The sequence below is a fragment of the Pan paniscus genome, chromosome 6 (assembly GCF_029289425.2).
Source record: "Pan paniscus chromosome 6, NHGRI_mPanPan1-v2.0_pri, whole genome shotgun sequence".
Taxonomy (NCBI): Eukaryota; Metazoa; Chordata; class Mammalia; order Primates; family Hominidae; genus Pan; species Pan paniscus.
Window position 1 is genome coordinate 89,468,517 of NC_073255.2, and position 12,724 is coordinate 89,481,240.

At 44.2% G+C, this 12,724-nt stretch overlaps 2 protein-coding genes across 3 annotated transcripts in view; both read left to right on the forward strand.

Annotated features, from left to right (window-relative positions):
• The window catches only part of LOC129398329 (putative postmeiotic segregation increased 2-like protein 1), a 48,487-nt gene extending 43,162 nt beyond the window's left edge, over window positions 1-5,325 (forward strand). Inside the window, exons 6-8 of the mRNA XM_063605834.1 lie at window positions 3,664-3,750; window positions 3,930-4,032; window positions 5,156-5,325. Of these exons, the coding sequence (XP_063461904.1) occupies window positions 3,664-3,676 (13 nt within the window). The 3' untranslated portion in view covers window positions 3,677-3,750; window positions 3,930-4,032; window positions 5,156-5,325. The remainder of the gene's footprint in view (window positions 1-3,663; window positions 3,751-3,929; window positions 4,033-5,155) is intronic.
• A 1,138-nt stretch (window positions 5,326-6,463) lies between these two features.
• LOC134730694 (putative postmeiotic segregation increased 2-like protein 1) overlaps window positions 6,464-12,724 on the forward strand; it is a 47,946-nt gene continuing 41,685 nt past the window's right edge. For both annotated transcript variants that reach the window (XM_063605835.1, XM_063605836.1), the window contains exon 1: window positions 6,464-8,485. In XM_063605835.1, the coding sequence (XP_063461905.1) occupies window positions 8,389-8,485 (97 nt within the window). In that variant the 5' untranslated portion in view covers window positions 6,464-8,388. The remainder of the gene's footprint in view (window positions 8,486-12,724) is intronic.

The window sequence follows — 12,724 nt, forward strand, 5'->3', positions numbered from 1 at the left end:
CCTTAGAGGTGACCTTATTGGAACCAGAGTCTTTACAGAGGTGATCAAGTTAAAATGAGGTCACTAGAGGCCAGGCACGGTGGCTCACACCTGTAATCCCAGCACTTTGGGAGGCCGAGGCAGGCAGATAATGAGCCCAAGAGACCGAGACCATGATGTCCAACATGGTGAAACCCTGTCTCTACTAAAAATACAAAAATTAGCCAGGCGTGGTGGTGTGGGCCTGTAGTCCCAGCTACTCAGGAGGCTGAGGCAAGAGAATCACTTGAACCCGGAAGGCAGAGATTGCAGTCAGCCAAGATCATGCCACTACACTCCAGCCTGGGTGACAGAGTGAGACTCTATCTCAAAAAAATAAAAATTAAAAAACTAAAAACCTACAGCACCACCTTTTACATAATGCAATGGTTTGGTAAGCACATGCACCCCAGGGAGGTAGTGGCAGATTCAGTCAACCTTCCCAGCAGCGTGGAGACGCAGTCAGGCATAGCAGGTGTTGATGTGGTTTGAACCCACAGCTTGGCTCAAATGCACACTCCCCTACTTAGTACCGAGTGAAGCCACTTACCCTCTAAGTGCCTTACTTTTCTTTTCTTTTCTTTTCTTTTTTCTTTTTTCGAGATAGAGTCTCGCTCTGTCACCCAGGCTGGAGTGCAGTGGCATGATCTTGGCTCACTGCAAACTTCGCCTTCCAGGTTCAAGCAATTCTCCTGCCTCAGCCTCCCAAGTAGCTGGGATTACAGGTGCCCACCACCATGCCGGGCTAATTTTTGTATTTTTGATAGAGATGGGGTTTCACCATAGTGCCCAGGCTGGTCTCGAACTCCTGACCTCAAGTGATCTGTCTGCCTCGGCCTCCCAAAGTACTAGGATTAGAGGCATGAGCCACCACACCTGGCCACTTTTCTTATCTATATTTGTTATGTGGATGACTTGTGTTAACGCAAATAAGATGCTGCTCGTCATCTTTAAAGAAAATAGGTGGCAACCTGTTATAGCAAGTCCTGTTTTTATTTGTACTTATGAGGCTTTAATTAAACGCTAAGAATTAAAATGCACATAATATTAGACTTTACCTCACAAACTGGCTTCAATTATTCGATGAGACTTATATGTATTACTTAAATGAGGTTAAATTTAACCTTTAAAAAATGATTTATTGTGGCTGGGCACAGTGGCTCACACCTGTAATCCCAGCACTTGGGAGGCCAAGGCAGACGGATCACTTGAGGCCAGGAGTTGAAGACCAGCCTGACCAACACGGCAAAACCCCATCTCCGCTAAAAATACAAAAATTAGCCAGGCATGGTGGTGCACACCTGTAATCCTAGCTACTCAGGAGCCTGAGACACAAGAATCGCTTGAACCCGGGAGGCAGAGGTTGCAAGGAGGTGAGATCACACCACTGCACTCCAGCCTGGGCAATAGAGTGAGGCTCTGCCTTAAAACAAAGAAAAATGATTTTGGGGGATGATGGGGTGTCACTATGTTGACCAGGCTTGTCTCAAACTCCTTGCCTCAAGCAATCCACCCACCTCAGCCTCCCAAGTAGCTGGAATTACAGGCACATGCCACCACGCCTGGCTAGTGTGTGTGTGTGTGTGTGTGTGTGTGTGTGTAGAAACAAGGTCTTACTGTGTTGTTTAAGCTGCTCTGAAACTCCTGGGCTCAAGTGATCCTCCCACCTCGGCCTCCCAAAGCATTGGAATTACAGGTGTGAGCCACCTCACTGAGCCCTCCACCTTTCAGCTGAACGCAGAAAAGTACAATCTTTTAACCCAAAGCGTTCCTCACACTTAGGGTCAGGAAGAGCCCTTCATGCCCTGGAGGCAACTACTAACCCTCTGCTAAACACTCTGACTCTGGGTGTGAGAAACACACCTACTGTGCCCCACATATTTTTCCAAATACAACTTAATTTAGCCTTCACGACAACCCTGGAGTGAAGGATCATTAACTTTATTTCATAGATGTGGAAACTGAGACTCAGAGGCAGGAAATGACCTCCTTCTGGAGGCTGCAAATTCTTTGATGCTCCTTTGATCAACAGGTGGGAGCTGGCCAGAGGTGGTGGCTCACACGTATAATCCCAGCACTTTGGGAGGCCAAGGTGGGAGGATTGACTGAGGCCAGGAGTTTGAAACTAGCCTGGGCAACATAGCAAGACCTCATCTCTACAAAAAATACACAAATTAGCAGGGTGTGGTGGTGCACACCTGTAGTCGCAGCCACTCGGGAGGCTGAAGTGGTAGCATTGCTTGAGCCCAGGAGGTTGAGGCTGGAGTGAGCCATGATCAAGCCACTGCTCTCCAGCCGAGGAGATGGAGATAGACCCTGTCTCAAACAACAACAAAAAAATAGGTGAGGGTCAGCCAGGCATGGTGGCTCACGCCTGTAATCCTAGAACTTTGGGAGGCCAAGGTGGGAGGATTGCTTGAGACCAGGACTTCAAGACCAGCCTGGGCAGCCTAGCAAGATCCCATATATCCAGGCCTCATATAATCCGCCCACCTTGACCTTTCACTTAGCATAACATCCCCAAGTTCAATCATAGTGTTACAAGTGACAGGATCTCCTTATTTTTAAGGCTGAATTAAATACTCCATTGTATGTATATATCACATTTTCTTTATCCATTCATGTGCGGATGGACATTTTTTTCTTGCTCCTTTAAAATAAGTTCACTATCTATTAGCCTGGGCAACGTGGCAAGACCCCATGTCCACAAACAATAAAAACGATTAGCTGGGTGTGGTGGTCTGTGCCCCGTAGTCCCAGCTACTCAGGAGGCTGAGGCAGGGGAGCACTTGAACCTGGAAGGTGGAGGCCGCAGTGAGCCATGATCACACCACTGCACTCCAGCCTGGGTGGCAGTGGTGTCTTCAAGAAAGAAATAATAAAATAAAATAATTTCATCATTTATCTCACCTAAATATGTATTCTTGAATACTATTGTTTTGCCTGGTCTTTTTTTTTTTTTTTTTTTTTTTTTTTTTTTTTTTTTGAGACGGAGTCTTGCTCTGTTGCCCAGGCCAGAGTGCAGTGGTGTGTTCTCGGCTCACTGCAAGCTCCGTCTCCTGGGTTCACGCCATTCTCCTGCCTCAGCCTCCCGAGTAGCTGGGACTACAGGTGCCCGCCACCACGTCCGGCTAATTTTTTGTATTTTTAGTAGAGACAGGGTTTCACCGTGTTAGCCAGGATGGTCTCAATCTCCTGACCTCGTGATCCGCCTGCCTCAGCCTTCCAAAGTGCTGGGATTACAGGCATGAACCACCGCGCCCGGCCCCCGTTCTCCTTACTGGGTATGTTAAAATTATTTCTTTCAAAGGAAAAGGCTGGTCAAAGTGCAACGGTCTTTACAACTAATTGATCACAACCAGTTACAGATTTTTTTGTTCCTTCTCCACTCCAACTGCTTCACTTGACTAGCATAAGGGAAAAAAAAAAAAGAGGAAAGAAAGAAAATGCTAAACTATTTAATCTGGGCTAGTAAATAGCCAGAAAGAACTTTATAAAAATGAAATATACAAAATGACACTAGTATGTTTAACTAAAGGTCTAGTTATGACACTTAAATTTGCACATGTTATAGATAATATCAATATAAAAACTGATAGCATGGGTCCATTTTTAATAAATATATAAATATTTTAAACTTTCTAGATCTAAAGCTTAAGGACTATGGAGTGGATCTCATTGAAGTTTCAGGCAATGGATGTGGGGTAGAAGAAGAAAAGTTCGAAGGCTTAAGTAAGTTAACTTTTTCTAATCCTATTATAAAATAATTGGGCCACATGTCTTAGAATTTTGAGTAACACTGTCTTGGGAAACACAAAAACAGTTTTTTTAAAGCCAGTTACTAGATATCATGTATATTTATTGTTATAGCACTTGAAATATCTTAGTCCTTACTTTATACTCTCTTTCAGCTCTGAAACATCACACATCTAAGATTCAAGAGTTTGCCGACGTACCTCAGGTTGAAACTTTTGGCTTTCGGGGGGAAGCTCTGAGCTCACTTTGTGCACTGAGGTGATAAAATATTTTTATCCATTCACTTGACCCCTTAGAAAAACCTCTCTGAAAATTAATTGGAATCATTATTATTTACAATTTTCTGTCTCAATATCTCAGCTTCTAGCTTCTGAATTCTGTTTTGTCTCACTGCCAATCTAAGTCCTAGTACTTCTGAAATGTGAGCAATAAATGAATGAAATGAAGCAAATAGTATTGTTAAAAAAATTGGTTACCCTTATTAGAACAGTAACTTCTCAATTTGAACATAACATATAGGTAATAAATGATAGTTACCATTGGTTTTCATTATCAATTTTTAGGGAAACATTTCACCAAAGCACTACTTAATTATAGCACAGATACTAAATTTTTATAAATAACTACATGCACACACACACACGCACACACACATATATATACATACATATATATATATATATTTTTTAGAGTCACACACTGTCACCCAGGCTGGAGTGCAGTGGCACAGTCTCAGCTCACTGCAATCTCTGCCTCCCAGGTTCAAGTGATTCTTGTGCCTCAGCCTCCTGAAGAGCTTGGGCTATAGCGTGCACCACCACCCTTGGCTAATTTTTGTATTTTTAATAGAGGTGGGGTTTTGCCATGTTGCCCAGGCTGGTCTGGAACTCCAGGCCTCAAGTGATCTGCCCTCCTTGGCCTCCCAAAGTGCTGGAATTACAGGCACGAGCCACCGCACCCTGCCCTACATATACCTTTTAATTATAATATCTTTTGGATTCTTTAAAACATTTTTTTAAAATTTTAAAAAATTCTTTAAAAAAATTCTTTTAAAAAATTTTGTTTGAAGAGTAATAACAAAACAAATCTCTGAGAATCAATAAATCTTGAGATCATTTATGGTTTTGCAATTCAACCTGAAAAACGAAGTCAAAGTTTTTATCAAAACAAAGCATGTTTAGTGCTCTCTGTCTCACTGTCTTTTAGATGCCAGACCTTAGATTTTATGATGACTCCTCAACTGTTTAGATCTCAGTTATCTCAGAGGGATCATCAGCTTTTTAAGAAAGTTTTGAGAGAAAATCAAGTGAAGAAAAGAGTAGTCAGTGCCCAACATCACGGATCTCTCACTGAACACACCATGCCTGGTATTCTCTCACAGCGATGTCACCATTTCTACCTGCCACGTATCGGCGAAGGTTGGGACTCGACTGGTGTTTGATCACGATGGGAAAATCATCCAGAAAACCCCCTACCCCCACCCCAGAGGGACCACAGTCAGCGTGAAGCAGTTATTTTCTACGCTACCTGTGCGCCATAAGGAATTTCAAAGGAATATTAAGAAGGTACAGTAAATTAATCCCGGTTTTCAAGAGTATTGGTTAATGCACATGAGCAAAAGATTTTACTAAAGATGTTTATTCTTCAGTTGATTCTCTTCCCCTAATTTATTGAGAAATGCTTTATTTGCATTTCTCATTAAAGACTTAACTTCAGGGTGATTTACTTTTTTCTTTTTATCACATAGTGTTTATTAGGACTGAGAAACATAGTGAGACTCTGTCTCTATGAAAAATTAAAAAAAAAATTGACTGGGCATGGTGGCATGCACCTGTAGTTCCAGCTACTTGGGAGGCTGAAGTGGGAGGATCACTTGAGCCCAGGAACCTGAGACTGCAGTGAGCTATGATTGCGTCACTACACTTCAGACTGTGAGACAGAGTAAGACCCTGTCTGGAAAAATATATATACATAGATATACATTTTCTTTATTTTTTATTTTTATCTTTTTTTGAGATGGAGTCTCACTTTGGCGCCCTGGTTGCAGTGCAGTGGCGCGATCTCAGTTCACTGCAACCTCCACCTGCCAAGTTCAAGCGATTCTCCTGCTTCAGCCTTCTGAGTAGCTACCATTACAGGCACGCGCCACCACGCCCAGCTAATTTTTGTATTTTCAGTGGAGACGGGGTTCCACCATGTTGTCCAGGCTGGCCAGGCTGGTCTCGAATTCCTGCCCTCAGGTGATCCGCCCACCTCGGCCTCTCAAAGTGCTGGGATTACAGGCGTGAGCCACCCATGCCTGACCTTATGTACTTATATTTTTATGAGAATATTTCTCTTGGTTTTCTGATAAATGAGTTACTGGAACCCTTATGAATTTGAATGCAAATGAAACAGCTAAATGTTATATAATTGTTGTGTTTAAAAAGCAGATTATAAAACTGTCTGTATTATATGATCACAGTTTTATGAAAACAAAACAACAGGCCTAAATGTGTATAGTATAAAGACTGGAAGAGTCAGCACTTCCATGTTCTCAGCGGTTATCCTTGGATGTGAGATCTCATGCACTTTTTGCTCTCTTCTTTGTGCCTTTCCATTTTGCATGCATATTTCTTATAATCTAAAAAGTTACTTAAACATATGCAGCTAAAAACTTTTTTTACCTGTAAAGCATTCGGTGCTAATTTTAACTTTTTTTGTTTAGACGGAGTCTTCTCACTCTGTCGCCCAGGCTGGAGTGCAGTGGTGTGATCTTGGCTCACTGCAACCTCCGCCTCCTGGGTTCAAGTGATTCTCCTACCTCAGCCTCCCAAGTAGCTGGGATTATAGGTGTGTGTCACCACACCCAGCTAATTTTTGTATTTTTAGTAGAGATGGGGTTTCACCATGTTGGCCAGGCTGGTCTTGCACCCCTGATCTCAAGTGATCTGCCCACCTCAGCCTCCCAAAGTGCTGGGATTTCAGGCGTGAGCCACCACGCCCGGCTTTTTTTTTAAAGCTTTTTTGTAAGTCAGCCAGCAAGAACACAGGAGGAAGTACTCAAATCTCCCTTACACAGCTGGGGGCTATGTCAGGTTTTATAAGCGTAGGGTAATGAGGTGTGATTTGATTGGATCTTGCAATAAAGTAATGCTGGGAGGTGTGATCTGACTGGATCCTGCCATGGGGTGACACCAAAACTCAATGTGATTGGATCCTGGCTCCTGCCTTGGGGTGTCTGGTTCTTAAATCGGTCCGAGCTCTTCAGGCTGAGCTCTTAGGTTCCACTCCACGGTGGCACGCTTGGTTAACCTGGGCATGCACAGGGTACATGACCTTCAACCTGCGGGTCGATGGCAATTGAAAAACAACTGACAACTTCATTACATAAAAGTTGAACTGATTCGGGTGCGGTGACTCACGCCTGTAATCCCAGCACTTTGGGAGGCCAAGGCAGGTGGATCACCTGAGGTCGAGGAGTTCAAGACCAGCCTGGCCAAAATGGTGAAACCCCGTCTCTACTAAAAATATAAATATTAGCCAGGCGTGGTGGCGCACCCTTGTAATCCCAGCTACCCCAGAGGCTGAGGCAGCAGAATGCTTGAACCTAGGACGTGGAGGTTGCAGTGAGCTGAGATCGTGCCATTGCACTCCAGCCTGGGTGACAAGAGTGAAACTCCATCAAAAAAAAAAAAAAAGTTGAACTAGATTTGGTCTGATGCAGTTACAGATTTACAAACCGCGTCCCACCCTCCTGCCAACACCTTCCACTCCTCATTCTTGAGGGATTAGGGATGGAGGTCATGCTTCTGTATCGACTTCATGCTGACCAGGGGCACTTAGTCCCCTAAAGTGAGAGGAATGAAACTCTTGGGCTTCTGAGTTCAGATGAGTTCTGGGGTCACCCGGAGTAGCTTGAAAGGCTGGTATTGTTGTAATACCAGCTGAAGGTGGAAGTGTTGGATCCTGGAGGACAAACAGCTCACCATCCATTTAAATAAATAGGACCAAAAAGTAACAGAACAGTGGCCACGAGGGGCCCCAACAGAGGAAGAAACCAGGTGAGGTGTGGTATAGTGGACTCGACTGCCTTCTAAATCTCAGTGGTTGTCCGGGTGCGGTGGCTCACGCCTGTAATTCCAGCAAAAGAAGAGCCGAGGCAGGGTGATCACGAGGTCAGGAGTTCAAGACCAGCCGGGCAAACATGGTGAAACCCCGTCTCTACTGAAAATACAAAAATTAGCCAGGTGTGGTGGCGTGTGCTGTAGTCCCAGCTACTAGGGAGGCTGAGGCAGGAGAATTGCTTGAACCTGGGAGGCGGAGGTTGCAGTGAGCCGAGATTGTGCCACTGCACTCCAGCCTAGGTAACAGAGCGGGACTCCATCTCAGTCAATCAATCAATCTCAGTGGTTGAACTACCCTTGATATGGTTCAGCTCTGTATCCCCAACCAAATCTCATGTCAAATTGCAATTCCCAGTGTTGAGGGAGGGACCTGGTGGGAGGTGATTGGCTCGTGGCGGCTGACGTCCCCCTTGCTGTTCTCGTGATAGTGAGTGAGCGCTCATGGGATCTGGTTGTTTAGAAGCGTGCAGCCCTCCCACTTCACTCTCTCTGTCTCTCCTGCTCCACCATGGCCAGAAACGTGCCTGCTTCCCCTTCGCCTTCTGCCGTGATTGTCAGTTTCTTGAGGCCTCCCCAGCCATGCTTCCTGTACAGCCTGCAGAACTGTGAGTCAATTAAACCTCTTTTCTTCATAAATTCCCCAGTTTCCAGTAGTTCTTTAGAGCAGTGTGAAAACAGACTAATGGACCCTTCTGGTTGAAGGAATGTAGCCATTCTGCTTGTTTAACTATTTCCTTTCTGTTCATCTCTATTTCCCGGGAGGTGTTTATCCAAGTGCAATAGGAGATATTGGTGACTGCAGAGTCCCCTCAGTGTTCTGCTAGTAAATAGTTGAAGGTTGATCAGTGATCTCCAGCATTTTCAGTCTGGCATGGAAAAGCCCCCATGTAACTGGTAAAGGTATCAGTAAGCACCAGGAGGTATCTAAATCCACCAGGAGCCATAGGCATCATGTTGATGTCCATTTACCAGTCTTCCCTGGCAAGATTCTCTGAATTGTACTGCCTTGGCCAAAAGAGGTATGGGAGGGGCTGGGCACAGTGGCTCACGCCTGTAATCCCAGCATTTTGGGAGACCAATTCGGGTAGATCATTAGAGGTCAGGGGTTCAAGACCATCCTGGCCAACATGGTGACATTCCATCTCTACTGAAAATACAAAAAGTTAGCTGGGTTTGGTGTTGGGTGCCTGTAATCCCAGCTACTCGGGAGGCTGAGGCAGGATAATCACTTGAACCTGGGAGGAGGAGGTGGCAGTGAGCTGAGATCTCGCCATTGCACTCCAGCCTGGGCAACAAGAGCGAAACTTCATCTCAAAAAATAAAAAAAGAAGTCTGGGTGTGGTGGCTCGTGCCTGTAATCCCAGGACTTTGGGAGGCCAAGATGGGTGGATCATGAGGTCAGGAGTTCAAGACCAGCCTGGCCTAGATGGTGAAACCCTGTCTCGAGTAAAAATACAAATATTAGCTGGGCATGGTGGCACACACCTGTAATCTCAGCTACTCAGAAGTCTGAGACAGAAGAATTGCCAAAACCCGGGAGGGAGAGGTTGCAGTGAGCCGAGATCGCGCCACTGCACTCTAGCCTGGGTGACAGAGCAAGACTCCGTCTCAAAAGAAAGAAAGAGAAAGGAAATTCCCCAGGGAAGTACCTCAGCTTATTTCATGAAGAGGTACTGAAGGAAGCAGAGGCACGTGGAGGACTTCCCCACCTCGTGCAGCTATTTGGGCCATGGCGTCTGAAATGTATTATTTCAGAGTCACCCCTTTGATGACCTTGGCAGTGGACTGCAGTCATCTGTTTAGGCCTTTCCATGGCCCGTGTCAGTGCCGGTATTTCTGTCTGTTGCACATTTGATTTCCTTGCTGTTGGCATTTAGAAGGCCCCCTGTTTCCCAGATCACACCACGGGCATGGACTGCAGAGATTGCGTCTTGTGAGTCTGTAGAAACAGTCAAGGCCTTGTCCTCTCTTAGGTCCAGAGCTCAGGTTAATGCAGATTTTCCCAGCCGTCTGTGCTGAAGTCCCTGTGGGGAGGCTCCCGGCTGGTTTCCTGTAGGTAGACAGCTACACATCCTGCCCTTCATTGGCTTCTTTTCATGAAGCTCCTGCTGTCTACAAAACATGTCTCCCTTTTCTTCTTGAACCACATCTCTGTTATTGAAACTCTAGAAGTCAGCCAGGCACAGTGGCTATGCCTGTAATCCCAGCGCTTTGGGAGGCCAAGGTGGGCGGATCACCTGAGGTCAGGAGTTCAAGACCAGCCTGGCCAACATGGCGAAACCCTGTCTCTAATACAAATACTAAAATTAGCCAAGCATGGTGGCCACTGCACTCCAGCCTGGGTGACAGAGCAAGACTCTGTCTCAAATAAAGAAAGAGAAAGTATCATGCTTTTCAGAGTTCTGTGGGTTGTTATAGTGAATTATCAAACCTGAGGACGTGGTGGGAACCTCCAAATTTGCAGCCAGTTGGTGAGAAGTACATGCGGTCTGTGGATACCCAAGCTTGCAGCTGCATCTGAAGCGAGGGCAGCCTAGCGGGGGCTGGTGGCCTTAACCTGTGGCATTTGATGTAACATCAGGGAGTTGACATCAGAATTACGTCACACAGGCCAGGTGCAGTGGCTCATGCTTATAATCCCAGCAATTAGAAAGGCAAGATAAGAAGATCGCTTGAGCTTGAGTCTGAGCCCGCAGTGAGCTATGACCGCACCACTGTACCCCAGTCTGGGTGACAGCACAAGACCCCGACTCCAAAAATAAAAAAGAAAAATCACAAAGAATTGCATGGCAGAGTGCCTGCCTTTCACAGCTTGAACTGTTGCAGGAACTTTCTTTTTTTCTTTCTTTCTTTCTTTTTTTTTTTTTTTGTGATGGAGTCTCGCCCTTTCACCCAGGCTGGAGTGCAGTGGCACGATCTCGGCTCACTGCAGGCTCCGCCTCCTGGGTTCACACCATTCTCCTGCCTCAGCCTCCGGAGTAGCTGGGACTACAGGCGCCTGCCACCGCGCCCAGCTAATTTTTTGTATTTTTAGCAGAGATGGGGTTTCACCGTATTAGCCAGGGTGGTCTTGATCTCCTGACCTCATGATCCGCCCACCTCAGCCTCCCAAAGTGCTGGGATTACAGTCCTGAGCCACCGCGCCTGGACTTTTTTTTTTTTTTTTTTTTTTTTGAGAGGGGTTGGGGAGACATATTCTCTGCTAGTGATTCTCCTGCCTGGTCTCGAACTCCTGCTGGGATCACAGGCGTGAGCCACCACGCCCAGCCACCTTTAGAGTTTTCTTACCACCTGGTTTTCCTCTCTCAATATCTTTCTCCCATTTCCTGCTTTAAAACTCTAGCTTGGGGTCTGGGCACAGTAGCTCATGCCTATAATCCCAGCAGTTTGGGAGACTGAGGCGGGTGGATCACTTGAGGTCAGGAGTTTGAGACCAGCCTGGCCAACATGGTGAAACCTTGTCTCTACTATTTTTACAAAAGTTAGTCAGACGTACAGGCGGGTGCCTGTAGTCCCAGCTACTTGGGAGGCTGAGGCAGGAGAATTTGCTTGAACGCGGAGGTGAAAGTTGCAGGGAGCCGAGGTTGTGCCACTGCACTCCAGCCTGGGAGACAGAGTGAGACTGTCTCCAAAACAAACAAACAAACAAGCAAAAAAACCCTGTAGCTTGGGATCAGCCTTCTCTTCTGTTGTTTTTCTTTAAAAAATAAAAATTAAAAATAGGCTTCAAGTGATCCTCCCGCCATGACCTCCAAAACTGCTGGGATTGTAGGTGTGAGCACTGCACCCAGCCTTATGTTTTTTTCTACATAAAAAACAGCACAGGATTATCTTCCAAAGCTAATAAATATGTTCAAATAACCACAACCCCATTAAGGAAAAATGTCACTTGACAGCAAATAATCAATCCAGACCACAATATGATCACACTCACTGTGAAGGTGAGAAAAGTTCATCTTTATTATGTTTCCCCAAGAGATGCACTGCACTGTTCTCTTGAAAACACACAGCTCGTGTCCTCCTTTAGAACACACATCCTCTTTAAAGTAACATACAAACATGCCAAAACAAGATAAAAAATTCCATCTGAATTCTCACATTTCAAACATACACTAAATATCAAATAAAAATTTATTTTTACAAGAATTTAGGGGAACTACCACATAGCTATTAATGTAATATATATGTTAACTAAGTATCATAGATAAAAACCATGCTCCCTTCAGCAGCACGTGTAATAATAGATACCAAGATTGAAAGGTAAAAGATTTAGGATGAAAAGAATCCTCTCTTAAAAAGGAAAACAAAATTATATGTATGTGTATACAACAGTTATAACACCCATCACACAGCTTTATAGAAACAGCATCTATTCAAAAATACCAGTATTTCCAAAATATTTAAAATAATATTGAAAGTAATAATAATATTTAAATAAATATATTTAATAAATATTTCAATAAATAAAATAATGTTTAAATAATTCTATACCCATGTTTTTCAAAATAAACCAATAAAATAGATAGTATATATTAGACATGTTAGTATATATATCTGAGACATGTTAAAAATCACAACTGAATTCTCACAATTCAGTCACAAACCTAAACAGCAAATAAAAATTTCTATCACCAGAATTATGTTTTTTTCTGGTGGGGAACTACCAATAGCTATAAATAGAAGAGATTATTATGGAAGTATCATAGATAAAAAGAGTGCTCGCTTCAGGAGCACATATAATAATACAGAAAAAAATTTAAAGATAATAAAAGATTTAGGATAAAAAGAATTCTCACTTAAAAATGAAAAGAAAATTATCTTTATGTATATATAACAACTATAAC